This window comes from Argiope bruennichi, chromosome 7 (assembly GCF_947563725.1).
Source record: "Argiope bruennichi chromosome 7, qqArgBrue1.1, whole genome shotgun sequence".
NCBI classification, from domain to species: Eukaryota; Metazoa; Arthropoda; class Arachnida; order Araneae; family Araneidae; genus Argiope; species Argiope bruennichi.
Genome location: NC_079157.1, coordinates 37,878,587 through 37,906,027, shown reverse-complemented (window position 1 = coordinate 37,906,027; position 27,441 = coordinate 37,878,587). Strand labels below are relative to the sequence as shown.

General features: G+C 27.8%; 1 protein-coding gene across 1 annotated transcript; it reads left to right on the top strand.

The window, feature by feature from the left end:
- Nucleotides 1-294: 294 nt before the first annotated feature.
- On the top strand, nucleotides 295-21,559 carry LOC129976667 (adapter molecule Crk-like). The gene is made up of 8 exons (XM_056090362.1): nucleotides 295-443; nucleotides 2,603-2,725; nucleotides 5,010-5,163; nucleotides 6,098-6,148; nucleotides 6,565-6,696; nucleotides 10,467-10,577; nucleotides 18,041-18,118; nucleotides 19,985-21,559. The coding sequence occupies exons 1-8, from the start codon at nucleotides 409-411 to the stop codon at nucleotides 20,120-20,122; spliced, it is 822 nt and encodes a 273-aa protein (XP_055946337.1). The 5' UTR covers nucleotides 295-408; the 3' UTR covers nucleotides 20,123-21,559.
- Nucleotides 21,560-27,441: the final 5,882 nt, after the last annotated feature.

The following is a 27,441-nucleotide window of genomic DNA, read 5'->3' as shown; positions in this document are numbered from 1 at the left end:
AAACTTTGATAATATATAAGAAAATAATGTTTGGGAGAGGAAATTATTTTACAAAAAATGCTTTAAAGATATTAATTTGCTATTAAAAATTACAATTTATAATATAAAAAATAGGATATAATAAAAATTATTTAAACATTTATTTTCCGTTTCTTAGATGTTTTTCTGATTATTATAAATATAAATTGAAGTAAAAATTCATCTTTCGAATTATCAGAGGAAAAAAAATGCAAGTGCTGAAAATGAATCACTTTTTATTGCTGATGCAGAAATCTGGCACTAGTTTCACAGATGTCTGCCAAGCTTTAGGAAAGGCGTTGGTCTTAGCGATATTTTAATTAAAGTTGCTTGTAATTTATTTCGAACAAAATATTTATTTAATTTCAGTGTGATACTGAAATTGCTGCAATGGCTTCTAGTTTCGATCCTTTTGATAAACATAGGTAAGTTGCGTACTAATAAAAATTATTTTGGGGTATTTGAGGAATGCGTGTAACCGGTTTCGCCGTCTCTCTTTTTTTTTAGAATGGGAAAAGGCCTTGACATAAGCCTAAATATTTGTTTATGGTTTAAGCTCTATATTACACCAAATTTGTTCGGAAGCAGAGTAGGATAAAATGAAAAAGATTTTCAATTTTTCTTGATTAGTTTCGTTTATCAGCTTTAGAATTTTTTCCTTCTACATGCATAACAAGCTGATTGGTACATATACGGTTACGTACGTTTTTGTTTTGATTTTATGCATTTCCTAACTGTATTGAATTTTCCTGTTAAGTGTTATTTGTGGTAAGTTTGATTGTGGATTTGTTTTGTTAATTTATCAATCATTAGAATTTTATTTAAACCTTGGCCATCTTTTATTTTAAGCCGAAAATCATAATGATTAAATGTAAAAGATGAATTCCAATTGTGAAATATTTTCTATTCTGATATAAAGGTCATATAGGAAAGGTAATTGTAAAACAGTAGATTAAATATTATAAATAAATCTTCATTTTAAATCAAGAATCTATAGTATAATTTTTAATTTGACAGCTGAAATCTAACCAATTACACATTAATACCTTTACCAAAAGTAGAATAAATTAAATATAAAAACAGTAAAATTTAAAAATTAACTATTAATTCATCATGAAAAGAGAATATCAAGTTGATTATAAAAAGTAGTGCTGGAATTAAGTGTTATAAATGTTTAATGAGTTGTCATGTAAAGCTGATATCAGTTTCTGAATGTTTAATGAGATGTCATATTAAGCAAGTTGTCTGTTCAGGGTTCACCATAATTTTTCTGGCAAAGATAATTATTTTTTATATTTGATTTTAAGTGCATTGTACTTAATTTCGTATCTTAAATCATATTCAAAATTGTGTAATTTTGAGTTCAGATAACTGTGACTCGATTTCTGACTCAAAATGTGTTTTTTTTTTATATATATATATCTTTGATAATAATTTATTACGGGGCATTAGAACTTCTATTTTCTAATTTTATTTTATGGATTTTATCAACAGTTAATAAATGAATGAGGTATACTGTTTTAACAATAACTTATAATTGATGTCTTTTATTTTATAGATGACATATGCAATATTAACTTTTTTTTTTGTTAAAAAGTAAATTAGTAATATTGTTAGAAAGTATTTATCTGATGCAAAGAATTTCGTAACATCTGTTTTTCTATTTTTACATCAAGCAATTTGTTTTAAATTGTGAACAAAATTTTAAATAATACTATAAATTGTAGTAAATATCAAAAGCTTTATAGTGTGGATGTCTCTAAACTGCACATAATTTCAACTAATTTTTTAAAAAAATTAATAGATAAAGAGTTGGAAATATTGTTTGAATATCTTGATTATTAGCTTATATAAATGAAAAATTTTGAGAAATCGGGGGTTTTTTTGTGTGTTTTGTTACCAAAGTGATATCAGCTGCTATATATCATATTCTTAAAACAAATATGTATTTGTTTTTTAAGTTATGCCATATTGTTCAAGTGGAACTAAAACATACTGTATAACATTTTCTTGTTTATCATAACTTTGTTAAAAGAAATTGTTAATTTAGTTAAAAATCTATATTTTTTTTAAAAAAAAGACGATTATGTGATAAAGATTAAAATAAAAATGTCCTGAAATCAGTTAAAAAAATATTTATATTTGTAAAAGCCTTGCAATAATTATAATGCTATTTTTGTTACCTATTACATTTATCTAATAATCTATGCAATCATTTCTTTATTGATATTTATTCAACCTTTTAAATTTTTCCCCAAAAATCAGGTTGCTGATCATATATTTTTATGTTTAATTTTAATACTTAAGTATTAACTGCATGAAAGCAATTAATAAACAGAGATGTTATGTTTATTGTAACTAGCAATTAATCACTAAAGTTTGTCATGTTAGTCTATTGACTAGGCTTGCTAGTGACATGCTGTTAATTATAAAATTCACTAATTTTTATTCTTTATGAAATGCAGATGTTTGCCCTTTTTCAAAGTTTTTAAAAGTTTAAATGTACTTTATTTGTTAGTTTGACAGCCTTACTAGAAGGTAATTAAATCTTGGAGTTTTAGAACGAATTTATCTTTTCTTGCAGTTGGTACTTTGGTCCTTTGACAAGACAAGAAGCAACTGATATTTTGTTAAGTGAATCAGAAACTGGAGTTTTCCTTGTTAGGAATAGTGCTACTATTCATGGAGATTTAGTCCTTTGTGTCAGGTAAAATAATTTGTAAAAATATTTTAAATTATTTTTTTAGACTTTATATGTTAATTTTATTGTAATTTTTTATGTAATGATAATACGTAATTGGTTAAGAGTTAATTATATTTAAAAAAATTGTATTAGTTACTAAAACCTCATACTTCATAATTAACAGTGATGGAAATACATGAAAAAAATATTGAACAATACCTGAATATACATGAAATTGTTTAACTTAACATGTTCGTTATACCATAAACAGAATACATATTTATCAGTATATTGTTTACCACAAAGGTTTAAAATTGCAAAATTTCAAATTGTAATGAATTTTTTTTACTTTTGTATTTAATTTTTTTAAAAAATTTTCTCATGTTTTTGCACTGTTTTCCATCTTTGATCTATTTTATTTTTGTAGCCTTACTTGAAATATTAAATGCTGAATTTTTTAATGGATAAGTCTCTAAGTTTATGTGGTTGCATCAAAATAATTTGAAATGCATGGGAAATGTTTTTTTTTTATTAAAGTAATTGCCATTTATATAATAGACTTTGCTAATAATCTTTAAAATAATAATAAATAAATTGAATATAATGTTTTTTTGCTTAAAAAATTCAGCAATATTTTAGTAATGAATTTAGTATCTCTGTATTAATTATGTTGAAAAATTGTTTCAAATACATGAAAAATTTCATTTTTATACTGTCACTGTTATGAAAAATGCTAAAAAATTAATACTTACCTTACCATCTTAATTTTCTGTGTGTTGTTTTTTTTTTTTTTTTTTTTTTTTTTTTTTTTTTTCAAATCTATATCTTGTACTTTGTGCAGGAAAATAATTTGAAAATGCTAGAAAGTAGATTTTGTAATGGGTGAAAAAAAAATTGAATGCTATGAAATAAACTTTGTTTAATGTTTTAATGTATATAAAAACTTCCTGTTTCTAAAAAAAAAAAAAAAAAGTATATTGTTTTTATAATTTTGAAACATTTTGTGTAATGATTTATTTATTTATAAAATTTTAGACTCCATATTTTTGTTATGTTCCATGATAAAATCTATTTATTTTTGGAAAAAGTTTCGCAATAAAAACACTAATACTGCATGAATTATTAAGCATTTAGACATATGTAAGTCATGTGCAAATTTACAATAATTGTATCAGTTTCTGTTGCAGATCAGATTACAACTTTGAATATATTATAAATTTAATTTATGTGTTTCACAGTTATTTCACTATGAACACATTTATGGGCTGTTTCTGCTTTTTATGGTTTGAAGAGCTTGATTGTGTACATGGTAGATATGCATCTCTTGTAACCACACTAAAGTAATATTTTTAACCAGTAATTATATGTGAGGCAATATAATGCATTGTTAAATTAGAATGAATTGTTATGTTAGAAATTAACACATTTAATATGTTTAGCATTTTTTTTTTTTTTTTTACTTAAACAGAGACATGAACATTTTATATAATTTTTAAGATTTTTTTCATGTTACCATATATATATATATATAGAGAGAGAGAGAGAGAGCAGTTGCTGTCAATATTAATGTTGTACAGATTTTAATTAAATCTCATTGGGAGAAATGCATTATTTTTTTTTGGTAGTGAACATTTTACTAAAAATAGGAGAACTTAACCTAAGTTTTTATTATTCTTATTGTTTTTAATTAAATTTTAAGTTTCTGTCGGTTGTTGTATAAATTTGGCCTTGGTTTTAAAAAATCTGATAAAATACATTCTAGAAAGTGTTATGTATTGAGATTAGCTCATATTATGTTGAAATTTTTTAAAAACTGTGGTTTCAAAAAATAATAATAGGCGTCTATGTAATAAAGTGATTTAAAGTAAATTAATTTAAGAAAGACTTTACATTAGTGTCGGTTATTGTGTCGTCTTTCATATCTTTAATAGTAAACTGTAGTGTTCTCAACCTTCCTGTAAAATGCGGATGTGGAATTCTGCCCTATATATTTTAGTAACTAGCATAAAAACTTTGAGATGATAAATTTCATAATTTTATTTCAAATTAAAAAAATGAATTATGCATGTTAACATTATTTGAGATCCAAATATTATCTATAACGTTGTAGATTTTTTTAAAAAAAGGAGCAACTGTATAATTTTATGTACTTAAGGTATGTTCATGTTTCGAAAGAAGAAAGTAATTTGAAATTAAATATATTGAGGAAACTCGATATATATATATAATATAATATAATATAATATATAATTATCTGTTTTTATCCATATCTGAAATTGGCTGAATTATTTAAACTTTATTTTTTCAGAGAAGACAGTAAAGTTAGTCATTATATAATTAATAGAGTTCAACAGGACGACCAAACAAGATTTAGAATTGGTGATCAAATGTTTCCTGATGTACCAGCTCTTTTAAATTTTTACAAGTTGCATTATTTAGATACAACTCCTTTAATAAGGCCTGTAAGTATATGTCAGTTTTCTAGCATTAGAAAAGTTATTTGTAAGTCTTGAAAGTGTTAGAATATGTCTTAAACCATAAAAATATAATTTTTTAAAAATCAAAAATAAAGAATTCTTTATTTTATACATTAGTGGATATTGCATTAATTTTCTGTATATTTTTAATTCTTTAAAACTAGTACACAATATTTATTTGTAATTTGAGTTTTCTTTTGATTTTAATCTTTAACATTGGCTAATATTTGTTTATAAATAATTGTAATGATTTAATAAATGAATAAGATTGCCCTTGTTGGAGATATTATATATATATATATATATATATATATATATAATATGCATAAATAGCCACAAATTACATTTTAGTTGCACAAAGAACTGACTTCAAAGGTCTTAAAATATTTTTTGTTAATAAAGTAAATCCTTAATAATTGCAATAAAGTGAAATTTAAATAAACATATATTAGAAAGAAACAGAATTAAATACTATTAAGATTGCTCAAATAAAAATGGCAAATTTAACAAAACTTAAAAAAATCATTTTAGTTATTCTTATTTGTGTATTGCATGTGCTGCCCAAATTCATGGCAAGAGTCTGAAATGGTGTTTTTTTTTTTTTTTGACAGACTTTGAATTTATTTATTTTTTAATAAAATATTTTGTGATTTGTCTCAAGGTTTTAATCCCAAATAGCGATATGTTTGTGTAGTGTTTTCAGAAATGTGGTAAAATTATGCAAATCATAGAAGTAAATTTTTTAAATAATTGGTAATTATCGTTTGTTTATTTAGCTCATTATTGACAATATTTTTCAGGTAATAATCATGCAATTAATGATAATTGAAATTTAAAAAATACTTTTAATTGATAAAAGGGCTTATTAAAAGGTGGTGTCATTTGTTTATTCATTAAGTAACACTTTATTTATTTTTAGGCCCCTAAGAAGTTGGAAAAAGTTAGGGCAAAATATGATTTTGAAGGCAGTGTAAGTATATCAAAATTGTATTATCTTTCATTTATATATTTAAAATTAAATTTTAAAAATATTTAATTGAATATTTAAATTAAATATTTATAGTTATGAGTGCATTTTGTACCTGATATTAACACTGATGTTTAGGATTAATGTTATTCATTTTTTGAAAGATTTTTGTCAATTAAATGGTGCAGATTCATATTAATAATGTCAGACCAGAATTAATTTTTTTTTTTAATAATATGAATGCATGTTAAAATCTGCAAATAACTTTTTAAAAATTTTTACCTGTATGTGAGAGAAACAACAATATTTAGACCTGGAGATAAAGTTAATTCTTTATTTATGTTTTTCATATTTATTTATTTGATGAAAGGGGGGGGGAATGGGAGGAATGTCATTTAAAGAAATCTTTTCCCTTTTAGGGTGATCCTGATGATCTTCCATTTAAGAAAGGAGAGATACTTACAGTAATATCTAAAGATGAAGATCAATGGTGGACAGCTAAAAATAGTTTGGGGCAAACAGGATCAATACCTGTCCCTTATATAGAAAAGGTATAATTAAAAAAAAAAAATTATATATTTAGTTGCCTTATAACAAGTAAAAAAAAATAGTTGTGTATAAATTGTTGTCACTTTAAGTTATTTTAATGTGTGCCATTGGGCTTTTTTGCTTTTATCTGTTTATTTGGTTATAATTGTTTTGTTCATTTTAATTTATTACATATATGAGAGAGAGTATTATTTTCATTATTTTCAAAATTCCTTTTATTTATTATACTGATAAGCTTTTAATTTTCGTTGTTTTAATCAACACCCATCATTGTCATCACCCATCCTGTGGTATTCAATTTTTTCAATGATATGTAAAAAAAGAAAAACACTGACATTGTTTTTTCTTTTTTACATTTTGTATAAAAGGTTTTTAAAAATATCTTTGTGTGTGTGTGTGTGTTTTATATAATGTTGATTGTAAGTTACTAATAAAAATTTTGTTCTGTATATAAATGTAGATTTTGTTTATATCCTTTACTTATATTCTTCTATTAGACATACTCTTAATCTAAATTTATCTAAAAATCTTGCATATGTTGATAAATATTTCTAATAATTTAGCTACTATTATAGTATTATTAAGTAGTTATATATTCTCTTGCTGCAAATTATTGTTATTACTGTATTAAAAACTAACTAGAGCAGCTGTCATATATTCTCTATCCATTAATTGTTTCTTTCTTTCCCCCTCTCCTTTCTTCTTTTTAAAGGTGCCATGCAATTTTAGGCTGTTTTTGAGTAGAGCAATTTTATAAATAATTATGAAGCAAATTCAGTTTCTTCCTTTTCATTAAGTGGCATTTATTTATTAAAGACACAACAGTATATTAATAGTAAAATACAGTTATGTTTTCATAAAGACCTTGTGTTGACAGCATTTATATATATATATATATATATATACTTATAATAAAGCTCAATGTGTGTGTGTGTGTTGGCCTCTACAGGCCAGACCGTTTGACCTAAAGCTACCAAATTTGGTACATGTATACCTTGGAGGTTGGGAATGTGCACCTGGGGTTCCTTTTTTTCGAATTTTTAATTAGAATTTTAATTATTAATTAAACTAACTTTCCCGCCAAAAAAAATCTTCCATTTTCCCCACCGCCAAATGAGTAAGGCTTCAGTTTTTTTTTTTTTTTTTTTTCTTTCTCCCAACAGTAATGAGGCTAGGGTTAATATTTTTCGACGGATTATTTCAAACGATTCTGTTTATTTTCTTAATGTTTGATGCATTTAAAATTAAACATTGTTAATTAATCGATCTTTCAGATTCATTCTGAAGTACTTTTGAATTTAAATAAAACAGAATAAAGGAAATTAAAAATTTCTAATCCACATAGCGTTACCCCAACTGGCGTAGAAAAAATCACGTATTTGCGTTACGTAGGCGTTGAAAATTCACGCATGTGCATTGTGTTGACAATTATCAACAGATGCGGACTGGATTTAAATTATTTTTAGGTCCGTTGCATGCTTTTGCAATTAAAATGTATTTATGTTAGTTATATATTTTTTGTATATGCTTATAGTTTTAAGTACATCGTTTTTTAAGTAATTTTTTTAAAACCTGTTTTCAACCGTTTATTTTAAACGATTTGTTTTATTTTCTTAGTGTTTGATGCATTTAAAATTAAACATTGTTAATGAATCAATCTGTTCATGATGAATCTAAGAAAATTTTGTTGACAAATTCTTGAGATATTACATAAATTAAAAAAGATATTTTTTAATGCCCATAAAGTTTAAACGCTGAGAGACTCTATTTTCAGTAATCAGATTATTAAAAAAATGCTTTGTTTCAGTAAAAAATATTATTATATTAATTGAAGATTAATTCTTTTCACTTTAATTTAAAACATAAATTCTATGGGTGCTAACAGAAAATGAGAGAGATAAATATTACGTTATAACTGAAGGCCTTTATAATATTATGAATGAATTATATGACAATCAAAATTTGAAGTTTTAAAATATTTTGATGAAGAAGCTATTAAAGTAGGAATTGAAAAAAATATTTCCTTATTAAAATTTTAACGAACATTAAGATTGGCGAACCGGCTGGTCGCCAAAGGCGGCTAGTGTATAACAAAATTGTGGATGATGTGATTTTTTGATCATTATCTGATTATATTTTTTAATATTTCAACCAACATTTTTATATAAAATTGGACTTTATTAAAGTGTAGAATTTAATGAATTTAATGCATTTTTTTTTATTGATCATTACCAATTTTGGGCTCATTTTTCATTGAAAATTTATGATTAGACAAATAAAATTTTCGAAAAGCAATAATATCTGCTAAAGTAGGAAAGACTTGTAAGTGAAAAGCCATAAATATTTCTGAAGCTCCAAGTATATTCTTTATATCATTATTTTGATAGTATAAAAATTTATGCACTTTCTGTATTGTTGTTCATAGTAGCTTAAATTGAAATACATGCAGTTTCTATGTAATTTAGTTAGAAATTGAACACTTTTTCATTCTACTTGCCAGTCTTGAATATTATTTCATTTTAACACGGGAGAGGAATGAAATGGCTGGGTGTAGTTAAAGTTTTTTTTAAATTGAAAAATTTTTAAAAAAACTAATTAAATAAATGCTGTTCCAGAAAGACATTTGGAATTTGCAACATTGTGGTCTCAGTTGTAAAGACATATATATATATATATATATATAAGAAATTGGCTACTTTACAATAAAAAGCTAATAAAGAAAGTCTAGATTCTGCAAAACAGTTGATAGTTGGATGAAACATAGAAGATTTTTTAAAAAAAGATAAGAAGCCCCAAAGTTTTTTTTCAAATACTGAAATGAAAACTACTTAAACAAATTGAAATAGTGATCCAAAAAAAAAAAAGGTACCGAAAGAAAATATTAGGAATAACCTCTAGTAAATCAGTATTAATATAAAATTAAAGAAACTGGAAATCACACTTCATTAACCTTTGCTTCAGTTCAGCATAAAAATATAAATGGGAAAGTTCATGCTTCCATAACTAATTTTTATTCATGCTTAGTTTTATTTCTATAGTGATAAATCAGTCAATTTAAACATTAAAAAAGAGATTGCTTGATCAAAAATGGAAATTGAAATTTGCATATCCAATAATGATGCACATCAAAAGATATATTTTTAACTCCCCCATCGTTCCAAATTATTCTATTGTAGATAATCCACATTTTCTTAAATTTCAGTGTAATTTTTTTCCTTTGTTAGTTCTTATCGTTATATGAGACAGGTTTACATAAAACACTTTTTAAAAGGCTTAATGATCATATTATCCATAAATTTCCTTCATATATTTGTTTCAGTTTTTTTTTTTTTGTATATATATTTTTTCTTAGTTAACAGTTAATATTTTCTGCATTAAACTTGCAGATACTGTAGTGAAGTGGTTTATATTTATAGAATTGTTAAGATTTGAAAGTTTTCTGTACTATCACAATTTGAGATAGTTATTTAAAAAATAAACAAAAAGACTAGATGAACAAGAAATTTTAATTAATAAAAGAAATAAAAATGCTCTTCTCTTCTGATACAATTCTTTTATAAAATAAATCCCTTCTTTGGAACTTGTTTCTCTTCTGGATTTGGTATGTAATGATTTCGGAATTCAGATGAGTAGAAACAATTATCATTTTAAAACAAGAGTTTAAATTAAGTAACTTACTGTTTTAGTTTCATTTCTAATAAATTGTTTCTTTTAAAGTAATACTTGAATGATTGTTTCTTCTTAAAAATAACATTGAATTTGTCTTTTTTAGGTGGATGACAATTTTTTACCTGATGGAGTGCAAAATTCTCAACCTCCAACTTCTGGCCAAACGCAAAGATCATCGACAGATCCTACTAGATATAATACACCAAATATTCAGGTAATCAGTAACAATCTGAGTTTTAATTAGTTACTTTTTTTTTTGAAGTTAAATCTAGTGTTTCTTTTATAAAGGAAATACAAGAATGTTTCAAAAATACAAAAATGTTTCAAAATGGAAAGATTAAAACATATAGGACAGGGAGGAAAAGTTTTGGCTTAAGCAATGACTATACCCTGGCTTTAACTTGAACCTTATGCTTTCCTTTCACTCTTGTTTGCTATTTCTGTGATGGTCTGATTTGTCATATATGTCTTTACAATGGCTCCAAGTAATCAGAATTCTACCAAATATGAAATGCATACAATGAAATGTTTTTTTAATGCAAAAGGTGAGATTTTTCTCTATATATTAATTGAGGATTGGAGCGACATTATAAGGCTTAATGAATTGTTCTCGTAATTTTGCTGGAGGAAGGACCAATGATTGTGGTAAAAACAGAACAGGTAGGTTATATGCTATCTCTGATGCTCTTCTTCGAAGAATTAAATTAGAAATTCATGCAAATGGGCGTCTCTCATCAAAAGAATTGTTTAATACATTGTACCAGAAGTGTCTGTGACTGCTGTTCTTTGTAAAACTTTGACTTTAGAATACTAGAAATTGTGATAATTTTCTATAAAATAATAAAAGAATACACATACAAAAAAAAAAAAAAAAGGCTTTGCTCTCAATTTTATTGAAGCAGGTAATAAAGTTCTAAATTGCATTACAACAGGATAAGACAAGATTTGTTAACATGTATTTGAATACAAGTAACAAGAAAGGTAAATCTTCAATTTCAAGAAAATAATAATAATTATTATAACTATTATGATAATAATTTCTTCCATCTTTTTAGAAATGGCAAGACATGCTTTTGAAGATTACATGCTTACTGGAATTCATAATTTCTGCTTCTACATATATCTAAATATAGCAATGTTTTCAACAGAGAGTTTATAATAAATATAGAGAAATAGTGGTTGTTGAAAATGTATTAATATTTTATTTTATTTATTTGTTTATTTTAGAATGGCAACGTTATTTAAGAAATATTTTTTGCTGTCTCATTTTGTAGATGGCAACTTGTAGATCAATCCCAAGATGGAATAAACAAAGTTTGAATTTTTTACCGGTGGGATATCGTTTTTCTATTTTAATATAAAAAGCGAAAGAAAACGGTGTTTTTTCTTAAGCAGCTTTAACATTTTTTGGCGTCCGCGACAGGACTTTCTCGAAACAAAATAAATCAAGATGTTTCAAGCAATAAAAGGTTTTAAAAAGAAGATCTGAAATACGTTGCGTCTGAAATTGGAGAAGACGTATCAGAAAATATTACGATAGTTGGATTAAAAGATCTTATTTTAAAAAGTTGTGAATATAAGAATGATCCAGAATTCGTTCAAGAACTTTTAAGTAATGTTATTTCGGAAAGGAAATTAAAAGAAGAAACCGAAAAAGAAGATAAAAGATTGCAGCTTGAAGCTGAAAAGGAAGATAGAAGATTGCAGCTTGAAGCTGAAAAGGAAGATAGAAGATTGCAGCTTGAAATTGAAAAAGAAATAGAATTGGCAAGAATACAATCTCAAAATAGAGGTCAGTCATTTTCTGCTAATTCTACTGCTGATTTAAATAATTATAAGAGAAAGTTTACACTGCCTAGATTAGAATTTAGACAATTTGGCGACGATATTAAAGATTGGCTCCCATTTTGGAGTCAATTTGAGCAAATACATAAAGATGAGGATATTGCACCAGAAGACAAATTTCAGTACCTAGTTCAAGCAACAATTTCTGGTTCTCGTGCTAGAGAGGTTGTTGAAAGTTTTCCGCCAACTGGCGCCAACTATCAAAAGGCTATTGATGGTTTAAAATCGCGTTTTGGTAGAGAAGATATTTTAGTGGAAGTATATGTGAGAGAATTATTAAAATTAATTATTTCTGTGCAAACAAAAGAAACATTTTCATTAACTTCTTTGTATGATAAGCTTGAATCATATTTACGAGCATTAGAAACATTAGGTGTAACCACAGATAAATGTGCATCCATTTTGTATCCTATGGTTGAATCGTGTTTCCCAGCTGAATTTTTAAAGGCTTGGAATCGTAGTAATATTTCCAGTATTAACTCTGACGCGAAAGGAAGATTGGATAATTTGATGCAATTTTTGAAAACGGAAGTTGAAGGAGAAGAAAGAATATGTTTGGCTGTAGCCGGTTTCGGTTTAGGAAAGGGCCAAGAATACAGACCTTTGAAAAAGAAACAATATAGCTCGGAGAATTTGAGAAATAAAGTACCTACAGCTATAGGTTTGTTAACGACTGCTGCAGATAAAGATGTAAAGAAATCTTGCGTTTTTTGCGGTGGTAAACATTCAAGTTCAGATTGCTTTACGGCTCAAAAAATGACTCTATCGGAAAGACAAAAAATAGTCAAGGAAAAACGATGCTGCTTTGCATGTTTATCGCCATTTCACGCAATTAAAAGATGCCGAGCAGTTTTAAAATGCCTGATATGTTCTAAAAAACATTTTCCTATAATGTGTGATGTGCTTGATTCGCAAAAGATGTCTGTAGAGGGAAAAGAAGATAAACCCGCACTAGATGTTAATATGGCTAATTTTAATAAACACAGCCCTAAGATATTTCTTCAAACTCTCAAAGCTAAACTGGTATCGGATAATAAACAGAAAATTGTGAGGTTACTTTTTGATTCTGCATCACATAAATCTTACATTTTGAAAAGTGTAGCTGAAGAAATGAATTATATACCCGTTCGATGTGAAAAATTGGTACATTCTCTTTTTGGTGGCGTTATCACTAATGAATTTAAACATAATTGTTATAAAGTAAAATTGAGAAATTTGATTGGAAATTTCGGCTGTAATTTTGAAGTTCTGGATCAATCTATCATTTGTGACAATATTAGACCGTTTTTAAAGGTCCCTGGATAAAAGAATTAGAGGAAAATCAGATTAATCTAACTGATATTAGCGATACTTGTGAAGGCATTGATATTCTAATTGGAGCTGACATTATGGGGAAAATGTTAACTGGCAAAAGAAAAGTCTTATCTTCAGGTCTTGTCGCTGTAGAAACTTTCTTAGGATGGACCTTAATGGGTAAGGTACCACAGGAAGAATCTTCGGAAGAAAACCTGGCTTTAACAGTGCTGTCCTTATTTGTAAATGAAGCTGAAATCACAAATTTATGGGAATTAGATTCAATCGGAATCAATGATCCTGTTGAGAAAAAATCTAAGAACGAGATTGATCTTCGGACCAAGGAGCATTTTCTAGAAACGGTAACAATTAATAAAGATGGTCGATATGAGGTTTGTTTACCATGGTCTGATGATAAGTCACCTTTGCCCGACAACTTGGATTTGGCGAGGAAAAGGCTCGACTACACTACCTCAAAACTTATAGCTATGAATATGTATGAGAAATATGAAAATATTCTTCTAAATTGGTTAGATGAAGACATAATCGAGGAAGTTCCTACCAACGAAATGAACTCTTATGGTAATTATTTACCTCACCGTGCAGTGATAAAACTAAGCAGCAGCACTACTCCAATTCGTCCGGTGTTTGACGCTTCAGCGAGATTAGCAAATTATCCATCTTTGAATCAGTGCTTGGAATGTGGTCCTAATCTCATTGAGCTTATTCCAAATATTCTTCTTCGATTCAGAGAGGGACAGCTTGGCGTTATAGCTGACATCAGGAAAGCTTTTCTGCAAATTAGTATTCGTAAAGAGGATAGAGACTTCCTTCGGTTTTTGTGGTGGGAAAATAGAGAAGAAAAGAAATTGAGAGTTTTTCGTCACGCAAGAGTTGTTTTTGGGGTAAAATGTAGCCCTTTTCTTTTAGCTTCAGTAATTGAGTACCATATTCAAAAATGTGAAGGATTTGAAAAATCTTTGAAGAAAAGATTTTTGGAGAGTTTCTACATTGATAATGTCGTTACTAGTGTCGACAGTAAAGACCAATTAGATCGATTCATTGACAATTCTAAAACCTTGATGGCAAAAGGTGGTTTTGATCTTAGAGAATGGGAATGGTCTGGCGACTGTGAAACTAATTCAAAGGACGAAACTCAGGTATTAGGTCTTATTTGGAATAAGAAATTAGACACTTTGAAAATTAACATGAAATGGCTGGATGGCATTAATGTGGAAAAAATAACTAAAAGGAGTATGTTATCTACAGTACATAAAGTATTTGATCCTTTTGGATTCACTGCACCAGTGATGCTCTGTCCGAAAATAATGCTACAAAAGGCATGGACATTAGGTACAAGTTGGGATGAAGAAGTAACTGGTGAGCTTCGTAAAGAATTTCTACAGTGGTTTCAAGAACTTAAGCATTTGTCTGACATACAGATTCCTAGGTGTGTTCAAGCATCTTCAAAAGATATAAGCAACTGCACTATTCATACGTTTGTTGATGGAAGCAAAGATGCATATGCTGCTGTTACATTCCTTAGAATAGAAAATAATGGTCGAATCGAGCTATTTCTACTTGCAGCGAAATCTCGAGTGGCTCCTTTAAGAGGCACAACTATCCCAAGAATGGAACTTCTTGCGGCGGTGATTGGAGCGAGGCTAGCGAATTCAGTTGTTGAAGCTCTTGGTTGGAAAAATGTTACGATATATTACTGGAGTGATTCTACAACAGTGCTTGCATGGATATTACGAGAAGAAAATTGGTCTGTCTTCGTTAGGAACAGAGTCCAAGAGATAAGGAAGTTGAGTAATCCTACATCATGGAGACACATACCTGGTGATAAGAATCCGGCAGATTTACCTTCCAGGGGCTGCAAGGCAAAACATCTAGTCTCCCTAAGATGGTGGGAGGGTCCACAATGGATGAAAAATGCTTTTGAATTTCAAAACATTATGGGTTCCACCAACCATGATTGGAATGAAGAAGAGATTAGAAAGGAAAAGTCTAAGACGACTTTTATATTATCAAATAATGAAGCCTGTGGTGTTGCAAACTGGTACTACAGATATTTTTCGAACTATGATAGAATAGTTCGTCTTGTTGCATGGATCCTCCGCTTCATGAACAACTGCAAAAATATAACTGAGAAGAAGCATGGTGAATTAACCGCTACAGAATTTCAGGAAGCAGAAATGAAGGTTTTATTTATGATACAGAATGAGTCTTTTCTCCCAGAAGAAGAAAAGAGATTAAAAACCCTACAAGTATTTAAAGACGATCTTGGCATCATCCGTTTGAAAACTAAAATTATTTATCGCAAGGACAGTGAAGATTTTCTTAAACCTATTGTTCTTCCTCCGAATCATGAAGTGGTAAAGCGGTTAATCTATAATGCTCACGTTAAGAACTGTCATGCTGGAGTCCAGATACTATTGAATGCACTTAGAGAAAAGTACTGGATCCTAAATGGAAGAAAAGCGGTGAAACATGTGGTGGCCAATTGCATTACGTGTAAAAGATATAGCTCAAAGAACATAGAAGTTATAAGTCCCCCCCTTCCAGAAAATAGAGTAAAGGATGCTGCGGTGTTTCAGATAACTGGCGTTGATATGGCTGGACCTTTATTCCTTAAAGACAAGAAGAGCTGGGTTCTGATTTTTACTTGTGCAGTGTACAGAGCAGTTCATTTCGAGCTTGTTACTGCTGCATCGACTGATGTTTTTTTAATGGTCTTTAGGAGATTTGTTTCTCGCAGAGGAAGATGCACAACAATATACTGCGATAATGGCTCCAATTTTGTTGGAGCAGCCAACTATTTAAAACAACTGGATTGGAACCGCATCCAAAAATATGGAGCAATAAACTCTATTGACTGGAAGTTTAATCCTCCAACTGCTGCCTGGTGGGGCAGATGGTGGGAGAGATTAATTAGAATTTTAAAAGATCTTTTGAAGAAAGTGTTAGGACAGGCACGTCTCAATTATGAGGAGATGATAACGGTTTTGGCAGACTGCGAGCGTGTAATCAACTCAAGACCTCTAACTTACATTTGCGAAGAGGAAGCTATAAAACCAATTTCTCCATCGATGTTCATACAAGATGTGCATGAATGCAATCTTCCTGATATAGATGCTGTAGAGCAAAATTCTGTGAGCAATAGATTCAAATACAGACAAGCAGTGCTTAAAGACTTAAGAAATCGCTTCAGATCTGAGTATTTGGGTGCTCTCATACAGCGGAGAAATAAAAAATCAAGAAAATGTACAGTTACTGTTGGTGACATTGTTATGGTGGGAGCAGATAATAAAAAGAGACTTGTCTGGCCTTTAGGTCGTATCACAGAAATCATACCAGGTAAAGATGGACATGTACGACTTGTTCGAGTGCAAACTTCACAGCAGAATTTCCTGCGACCAATTCAAAGAATATATCCATTAGAGTTAACATCCTCTGATGACTTCTCCACTTCGATGACACCAGATGATTTGAATAAGTCAAATGACATCACCAAAACTTCTGACAGTACTTCTGGCAACGAGATGAAATTTAATAGAGCCGGAAGAAGAATTAAATTGCCAGAGAGACTGAACTTGTGATTTATTTTGTTTTTGATTGGACATTTTCACATTAATTTTCATTTTTATATTTAAATATTAATTGAAAATTTGTAAAACGTTGCCATTTATTGAATCTCTTAACTGTGTTTAACTAATAGTATTATATTTTGATTATTATTTATAATCAAAAGGTGGGAGGATGTTGAAAATGTATTAATATTTTATTTTATTTATTTGTTTATTTTAGAATGGCAACGTTATTTAAGAAATATTTTTTGCTGTCTCATTTTGTAGATGGCAACTTGTAGATCAATCCCAAGATGGAATAAACAAAGTTTGAATTTTTTACCGGTGGGATATCGTTTTTCTATTTTAATATAAAAAGCGAAAGAAAACGGTGTTTTTTCTTAAGCAGCTTTAACAGTGGTCTCCTGCTCTTGAGCAACATTTAGCATCACACTGGGATTCGAATCAAAGTACTTGTTAGAAGTTTTAAGCTACGCAGCTTAAATTTTGGATTCCATGACTTCCTTTTATTTCCTTACTTGAAACAAATAGTTCCTTACTTGAAACAACATTTTGAAAGATCAAATTTCCATGGCAATGATGTAATTAAAATTGAAATATAATTCTGACTATATGCAGTAAACTTTTATGACCGAGATTTCAAAATGTGTTTTAAGAATTTACAAATTCTTGAATAATGGGGGCAACTGGATTAAAAAATAAATTATCAGCCAAGTATGTCGTGATGGACATTTTGTCCAATAAATTAGTTTGAATTTATATGAAACATTGTATTGTTAATTTTGGAAACACTTCGTATATTTTTGTTATTATATATTATCAGTTTTTCTTAATTACTGTACTAAATGATATAGTATAGTATAATACTAATTATCATCAAAAATTGAAATAGTCTACAACTATTTAATTTTTCTGTCTTTTTATTTATTTATGAATGTTTGTTTTCCAGAGAATATTGCCAGCATTAGCAAGAGTGAAACAAGCTAGAGTTCCAAATGCTTATGATAAAACTGCTTTAAAATTGGAGGTAAATTTTTATTCATATTTTCTTGTTTTCCCTGAGTATTTATTTGTTGCATATAGACAATACATTAATGATTGTGTTTTTGCTGTAAGTTTATTGTGATATATTTAAGTTTCTTCTAAATTTGTTTTAGACATTTAGATAATTTGTTGGAAAAAATATGGAACCAATATATCTATATTTCATTGTAGTGCTTATACTTTATATCTGTTTTCTCAATTCCTTCTATAAATTTTCTCAGATTTGTTTTAAACTAGAGTTTTGGAAATTCAAGTTTTGAATTTTCTGCCGCAGTTTCCAAGTCTTTGCTTTGATGGTACATTGATAAACAAAAATGAGATTCATTTTCTCTGACCCCCTCCCCCCATTCCACTTTATAGAACTAATGTAGGAACTGCCATTATATGTATTGGTTTGTTATTATTAGATCTAAGAAAACACTGACAATAATTCAATAAAATGTACACATATTTGAAGCAATCTTATGATGTCCAAATGTATTATTTAAATCAGGGTGTAATTTTTAAATTTCAGATTTTAAATTTCTTAAATCTTATTGTTATGGAAATAGTGTGCTATTTTTATTTTGATGGCTTTCATATCAATATGATTGTTGTGATAATTTAGTTACGTTTCCTCCTTGCAGAGTGATTTTTTTTTTTTTAATATATTGCATTTTACTTCAAATATTTATTATTGCAGAACAAGTGCTTAATTTACCATTTAATGAATGACATGTGAATTGTAAATTATTGTTTGTTTCTCTCGTCATGTGAATTATATATGTAAAATTGTTTTTAAATTGCTATTGTTGAATTCTACATTTTTAAAATGGTGCATACTACATATAAGTTTATACTTTTACCCCTGTTTTTATAAATGTTCTTTGGGATTCACAAAAGTTCTGGATAAATGGTAAATAAATTGTTTGAAAGTTTCAAAAAATATTTATTATGCCAGTGCTATTAAAGGGATTTTCTGATTAAGATGGCAAAAAGATGCTCATTTTTATTGCCATATATATACCCAGAGGCAAGTGTTAGTTCAAAATTAAGTGTTTTTTAATTTTTTTATTTTCTGAGCCTTAAAATTTTGCAATTTCTGAAATGCTCTCATGATCACTATCAAATTGTGTTCTAAAACCAATAGGTCATTTAGAGATAAATTATATGATTAATATTAGAGAGAATGTTAAACTTCTTAACTGGATCTTATCTGAAATGTGGTTTATTCTCATTAAACAAGAATTCTTATAAAGTTTATAAGCCATAGAATCTATCTGAAAACTTAAGTGAGAGGTATGCTATATGTAGGTAAATATTTTGGATGTAATTAATTAGTCTTTCTATGCATTCTATAAGGCACTATCTTCTGGTAGTTTATAACAACAAAAAACATATATTCCCATAGCTAATCTTATATTTAGGGAAATCAACTTTTAAAAAAAAACAGTTTGGGGAAGGAAAGTATGCATAATGCTTCTAGAACTATAGAACTTAGCCATCCTTAAATTGCAGCATACGCTAAAGAAAAAGCAAATAATAATAATAATAATAATAATCTGCAAAACGATATGGTGATGCATCAACTAATTTTTAATAATTTTTTTTAAGATTCATTTTTTCATACATAATTAAAATGTTCAAAAATACATATTTACTTATATATATATATATATGTGTGTGTGTGTGTGTGTTTCAATTTCCACCCTAATTAATTTTTATTATGGCAGACAATTATTCAGCTAACCTGTATGTTTTATTCTTAATTGAATTTAATATGGCTGTTTTTGATGACGAAGTACAAACCTTTTTATTTATGTATATTTATAAAATAAATGATTTCAATAATTTTTTCTTGTTTTTGTAGGTTGGAGATATTATCAAAGTAACGAAAATGAATATCAATGGACAGTGGGAAGGTGAACTGCGTGGTAAAGTGGGTCATTTTCCATTTACTCATGTGGAATTCTTGGATTCAGATAACCCTGATGAGGAGGAACCTTAAACTAAGCCAGAATTTTTCTGATCTTGACAAAACTCTTTGCCAAAGAACCACTGTGAGAGACTTATATTCACATTAGCCACTTGCTCCCTTGCAAACTTTTTGATCGCCCCCCTGTATATAACAGAGTGGTTGGTGTTGATTTTTCACCTTTTAGCTCAAAGTTGTTTTAAGTAATTAGCAAACAATGAATGCTATTGTGTGGCCCTATCCTGCATGCATGGAGACAATCTATTGATTTTCTTAAGTTTGCCAATTATGTGAAGCTAGTCACAAGAGAAGATGCATTTTTTTGGTTTCTACCGTGGATATATTACATGTACAGCCAGGGGCAGGCTGGTCCGATAAGTTTAAGTTGGTAAGGGTACGAATGTGATAGTTGAGAATATGGTTGTGTTCAATGTTTTCGCCAAAGTCTCTGTCCCCATCTTCAGTTTTGATTTCATTCATATACATGTAATTGCACCAATCAGACATGAGTTTGAATATAATTTTTTCCTCCATTCACAATATCTGAGAAGAAAAAATATATGCTGTTTCTTGTTATAATTCAGCATAAACAACAGTCTATTAATAGTTTTTAATATGATGAATTAATGAGATTTGTATATATTTAAATTTTTTATTTTTTTATTTCAAAATTAAAAGATAATATAAGGCTTTCAAAAGGAATTTGAAACAACTACACAATAAACTATTACTTATTCTTTCCTTTATCTATGAATCGTGAAGCCACTATTTGTGATAATTATAATCCTTTTTATTTTTTATTTTTTGCTGGAAGAGGAGAGTGCTTATAAATGGATGTGATATTTCAGGCAATACTTTTTTTTTCTCTTGTGATTTTCTAATTATTAAAAGGCATTCAAATCAGATACATGTAAATTGCTTGTAATTTTGCAATGATATTTTTTTATCTGATACAATTATGTATTCATATAGCAATATAAATAACATGTATTTAAAAAATTTAAAGCACATATTTGAAATATAAAACTTTAAAACATTTGATATTCAGACTTAAATAATTTTTAATAACTAAAAAATATGTACTTTTATCTGAAACATGTACTTGCTTTTGAGTAAATTTTAAAAAATTCAATTTTTGAAGCAAAACTCAAATAACAAATATCAATCACATTCATAAAATATTATTAGGTTTCTATATTAATTGAATTGAAGTGATACAAAATCCAAATTTTAGCATTTGATCTTAAGAAATGTAGTTGAAATTCTAAGTCCAAAAATGTAATCAGTTTTGTTTAGTGTAATATATGGATTTTATTTTTTGTTTCACTCTATGAATAAATACTATCAATTCCTATTGTTTATTACAGTGCCTAAGTTTTAACTAAATTTCATTGAATATGTAAAATATAAATGGCTTGAGTGATCAATGCTTGAAGTGATCCTCCTTATTTCTTTGTAGGTAGCTTTATATATATATATATATATATATATATATATATATATATATATATATATATATATATATATATATATATATATATATATATATATATATATATCTGCCCAATCCATGTAAAATGTTATTTTTTTGGTTATCAATCCTCCTACTTGGTTATTATCTTTTGGAGGAGAGGTGTCGTATATGCACTTAAAGTTTCTTACGCTGTTAATACCCAGCTTTTTTTAATTTTAAAAACATTATGATTAATTGTTTAGTAAATTTGAATCTTTCATTAAAAAAAGTTTTTTTAGAGAAATTATCCAAAAATTTGTAGCAAATCATTTAAAAACCTTTTCATAGTTATATATTTAAAATATTTGAAAATGTAAAATATCAAAATAAATATATAAAGATTACTTTCAAATGTTCTCAAAAATATATCAAAACTTAAAGAAAATTAAAATGATATATTGTTTTCAAATGTAGATAATGCAATTGAAAAATATATCGAAATTTGGGAATGTACATTGAATTATCAGATAGAATTTAAAAAAAAAAAAAAAAGCCACAATGAATGCATTTAGTTTAGTAAAGAAAATGAAATAAATTTTTTCATAAAAAAGGCTAGGTTTTAATGGGTTAATTTTATTGTTTATTTTTATGAACAGAAAAAGGTGCCTCAAACTAATTTCATAAGAAGTGATAAGACATTAATTCTGTTTATTGTTCCTTTTATAATTTGTCTATATAATAGAAAAATGAAACATCGAGTTCCTTTTTATTATAAATAAGTATTTATGTGTAAATACATGAATATAAAGTAACATGCACAGCCTGCCTCTGATTAGATTAGAACATATTACTTCTAAAATGGCACTCCTGTAGATCTTCAGTTCTATTTTCAATAAGCCATTTTTTAGCTTCAAATAAATGTTTTTTCTTTCAATATGTTGAAAGTGAAATTTCTTGCACAGATTTATGAGTTTCTCATCTTTATTTTATAATGTACTTACATAATTATGCATGAAATGTGATTCTCCATAGAATGTTTGATAAAGTGTGAAGTTTTATCTGTATGACTTGTACAGTTATAAAGCACTTACATGCACATTTTTTCTGAAATTGCAAGTTTTTAAGAATGAAAGATTGTATTGTTTAATTATGCTGTAAGGTCAGTAGTACATTTCCTTTTTATTTAAATTTATTTGCAAAATCTAGATATTGATTTTATTTAACGTGTTTTGATAATGAAAGTATCTTTATTTACAATTTTAAGCCTATTATGTTTGCAGTGGAGATTTTTAAAATATATATATATATTTTTTTTTTTGCTATTAAAAATTTATTTTTAGAATTCTTAGCTGTCTAATATTTTTAATGTATTTATTGTAATCATTACTTTTGCTGTTCTGTGTGTTACTTAATGAACACTTGGATACTGTTCACATATGTGAATATTGAAAGTTTTGGTGTCTAAGCAAGGTAAATTCTGTATAAAGGACTTATTTTTGAATACTGCCCAATGTATTTATATTGTGGTATGATAAGCAAGTGCCTGGAGTTTAACCAAGTTTTAAAGTGTGGTGCTTTTGAATTTGCTCTAGTGTTAATTGTCAAATCAGAAGTTAAATATTATAAAATTCATAGTCATTTGTTTGGAATGTTTGTTTAGTTGCTAAAAATCACAGTAAATGTAATTTAGTTATGAGAAAAAGGAAAGACTGTCATTATGAATTTAGATTTTTTTTGTAAATGTTTTCTAAATCTGAAATTGAGTGATTTGTGAGTATAAACTTTGACTGGGCTAAGCACTTTAAAACATTTTGCAATAATTTTCAAATGCTCAAATAGTAGAGTGCAATTGTTCATTGACTGCAATAATATGAGAAAAAGCATTCATTCATTTGAAAGTGTCATTTTGTCAATTATTAATTTTTAAATAACTTATTTTCAGTGACGTGCAGGGTTTCCCATGTACTTTTTTAAATGGAAGATAATGAACTTAAAATGATTAATTTAAATCCTCTTTACTTAAAAATGATTATGTAATTCAAATAATTTTTGCTTTATATAAAATTCTTTTATTTAACAAGTGATATAAAAATAGGAATGACAAGTTTAATTATGTGTTTATTTGATGAAAGAAAGTTTTATTTTAAAACTGTGATGGTTTAATAAGTTCTACTATTTTTTTAATGGGGGAAAAAATGTTTTATCCTTCAAGAGGTGCTGATCTTAGTATTTTATTCTGCAGTGCTTATCCAATTTTGAATTCCTCTTTCCTTTCCTTCAGTGATTAGTTTTTTTTTTTTTTTTTTTTTTTTTTTTTAACCAGTGTACATTTTAAAGACAATGAGTGAATGAAAATTTCTCTTTTTATATAATTCATGAAAGAGAAACTTCGAATTTTTATTTGGTTGCTGTTATTTTACTGTTAACATTTTTTTTTTTTTTTTTTTTTTTTTTTTTTTTTTGTATTATACAGGACTGTTTAGATATACATATCAGTATATTTGTATGTTTATGTATATATGAAACTAATTTTGCTAAATGTTATTTTTTTTTTTAAAAAATGTCTTGAGTAATCCTTTTTTTTTTTAAGTCAAATGTTCAGCAAATCAATTTTTTTTTTTTTTTTTTTTTTTTTTTGTCTCATTATTGAAGTTTATGATCTGCATTTTGAAAGACAAAAAATTATCTTGGTGTCAATAGTATTGGAGTGGAAGAAATAATTTACAAACATGATTCTAATTCTAATAATAGTGATTTGATATTTCTTATATTTATTCAGATAATCTTCTTGAAAATTGTATTTTCTTTATTATTTAAAATCTGCTTTATATATGTATATAATGTTTTGTGCTAATAGGTTTGTCAAGGCTGACTTGCAAAACTTTTAAGTGAATTCTAATTTTACATGAGATTAAAAAATTTAATATTGTCTATATTTATAAATAAAACATAGTTTATAATTGCTGAGGCTAAAATTCAGGATAATTTTTTGTCAGAATTATTGCAGATTTTAAAAAAAATGTTCTGTTCATATTTTTTGCTTGAAAAGTCTTTTGAGTATTATTTATTGTATCACGTTTTTGATGGAAATTGTTTGTCTTTATTCTTGAAAAAATTTTATAAACATTTTAATTTCTAATTAATATGTATTCTTGTCCTTTTTATAATCAAAATTGAAATGATTTTAATTTCCATATATATATCGAATCTTTGTATATAAGTTAATTTTACCAATGCTGGTTATAAAAAGCTACTTGAAGTAAATAAGATAATGTTTTGAATTAAATTATGTAGGAAAAATTTTATACTGAGAAAAGTTTTAATTCTTTAACCAGTCCTTGAAATTATTTTTAGTATGGATACTTTGCATGTATTTTGAATTAATTGCCTTTTTTTTTTTTTTTTTAATTACAATTTTCTCAAAGTAGCCATGTTCATACAATATCATTCTTTCTTGCTAACAACGAATTCTTTTCGATTCTACCACTACTGGATGTTACCCCACTCTACATCTTATAGATCTTGACAGTCCTTTGAGCTTTTAGAAAATAGGGTAGTCCAGTTTGCCATATTGGAAAAGCAATGTAATATATCAAAATTATTTTTGCTATGTAGGTTTTACAAAAACGACATTTTATGAACTTTTAATTAACTCCTTCGATTCTGATTTATTTATTCATCTCATTCCATCATTATGGGGAAAACTTTGGTCACAAGTATTAACTTTTGTTTTCAATCATTAAGTGCAATACTGTGATGTATAGATTTTTATAGATCTGGAAATGTTTAGTTGTATCATAATGCAAAATTTTAGATTATTGTATACAGTTTATATTTTGTTTTGAATTTTTTTAAAAATAATTTCAGTCTGTTTGAAACCAGCACTAATTTGTTTTCATTTCATTGTATGTATTAAGTCCATAAATCATTTGATTTGTAAAATACATGTATGGTATGAGAGGCGTGTATATGTGTAGTTTTGTGGTGTAAGTAGGTAATAAATAAATGAACATTAAAAAAAAAAATGTCTTTTTCTTCTGTAGCAATTTATAATATAAACCCATAGTGATTTAAGTGGATCGATTTCATATTAATTTATTTTTTACATTTACTAAGACATGTCTGACTGTTTTTATGTAATATCACATAATTTTTAAGAATTTAGTTGTCATATTTAAATACAATTTTATCTTTATTTAAATTTATCTTTTCCTTGCACACCTTTCTCCCATCTCAGGAAGTTTAGTTAAGCTGGAAGGATATGGAGAGCCATTTTATTTAAAATTCCTTATTATTAGATCATACTCTTTCAACATCATATTTAAAAAATTGTATCGGTAGAAATGATTAATTTTAGCTTTATTGTTTACACATACATATATAGTTTCATAGATTGGGTTATTTTATGTTGGAAACACTAAGTGAAGCAAAATGTATGTTTTGCTAAGTGTTCTTGCATTCATTATTTTTTTTGTATATTGTTAATCAAACTTTTCTTGGGGGAAGGGGTGGAGGGCCCTTTTATCTAAGATTCCATTAACCAGTTTGACTAACATGTTTGAGCATGAGAAATTCTCATTATTGCTCATCTAATCCCTTGAAATCATTTTATAATGTGATTTGCATAACCAATTTCGTTGCTGGGGTAGTTTATTTTGACGCTGCCCATGATAGGATCAAATGTTCCATTATGTCTACAGTAAATTCATGTTAAGATGTAAAGTCTCATACTGAAATTTCAAAAACGGTTTGATTTTTTTGTTTATAATGAGCAAAATTTTATTTGTAAGACAACACTTTACCATTTTTAGATCACCTCATTCAACAGATCTTAATCTTTTGATTTGGTTACGGGCCGCAGTGGCCGGGTAGTAAGGTCTCGGCTTGTGAGCCGTAGGTTTTCAGGTTCGGGACCCGCTTCCACCGAAGAACCGTCGTGTAAGGGGGTCTGTTGCACGTTAAATTCGTCATGCCAAACGTCCTCCCGCTGGTGTGTGGCGTGGTGAGGGGGATGCAGCTCAGGTGTCGTCCTCGTTATCTGACCGAGGTTCAAAATTACGAGGTCCGTCCCAAAATAGCCCTAGTGTTGCTTTACAACGGGACGTTAATATAACTAAACTTTGATTTGGTTACCGGATTATTTCAAAGGCTGTGTTTATCGTTGCAACATCAGGAAATTTGGTAACACCTGAGGTAGAAGTCTGATTTAATATTTATATACTCAGATGATTGCCTTCCTGATAATTTTTCAGATGATAAGGATTCGTATTTGTTATCTGATGATATGCAGGAAACCTCCGACAGCAACTTGCATATTGGTCCTTTAATTTTTGAATAATGGTTGTTGGGAATACAGTCAGAAAATAGAAACAAGGACTTCCAATTCATCCTCCGATGATAACTTAACTAGTGAGAGATCATTAGAGTGGAGGTAATAAGTTGGCACATTTTGCTATGAAAATGCTGAATTTCAATGGATACATTCGATTATAGCTTAACCTGTGCTGCAAAAGAAGGGGGGGGGGGGTATTAAACCAAAATCCTTATATTTTAATGTTACCTTATTTTATTATCCATGTCAATCCACTTATCCATTGAATCTAAAGCTTCCAAACGTCGCCGAAGAAGAGTTCAAAAATAATGGCTACATCGTTCTCATTTATATATTCATCAAAATGCAATACTTTTATAAATGGATGCTTGGTTCAAGATCTTTGCCTTGATGATAAAATTGTCCTAGAATCTACAAGAGTTATGTCGGTATCTTTTAGGGCTTGAGATCAGCACATTCTAGTCGAAAATACTATATTTTATTAGTAAATTAAAAGACATAAGAGAGCGCCGGTCATTAAGTGTAATCTAGCTGCAATCTGATTGCTTTTGTTGCAGTTTCATAACT

What these genes read in the sequence shown, in the direction of transcription:
- LOC129976667 (XM_056090362.1), top strand. Translation starts at nt 409, where the DNA reads ATGGCTTCTAGTTTCGATCCTTTTGATAAACATAG. An exon ending in GATCCTTTTGATAAACATAG is followed by an intron (nt 444 to 2,602) that starts GTAAGTTGCGTA and finishes CTTTTCTTGCAG; the next exon opens with TTGGTACTTTGGTCCTTTGA. An exon ending in AATATGATTTTGAAGGCAGT is followed by an intron (nt 6,149 to 6,564) that starts GTAAGTATATCA and finishes TTTCCCTTTTAG; the next exon opens with GGTGATCCTGATGATCTTCC.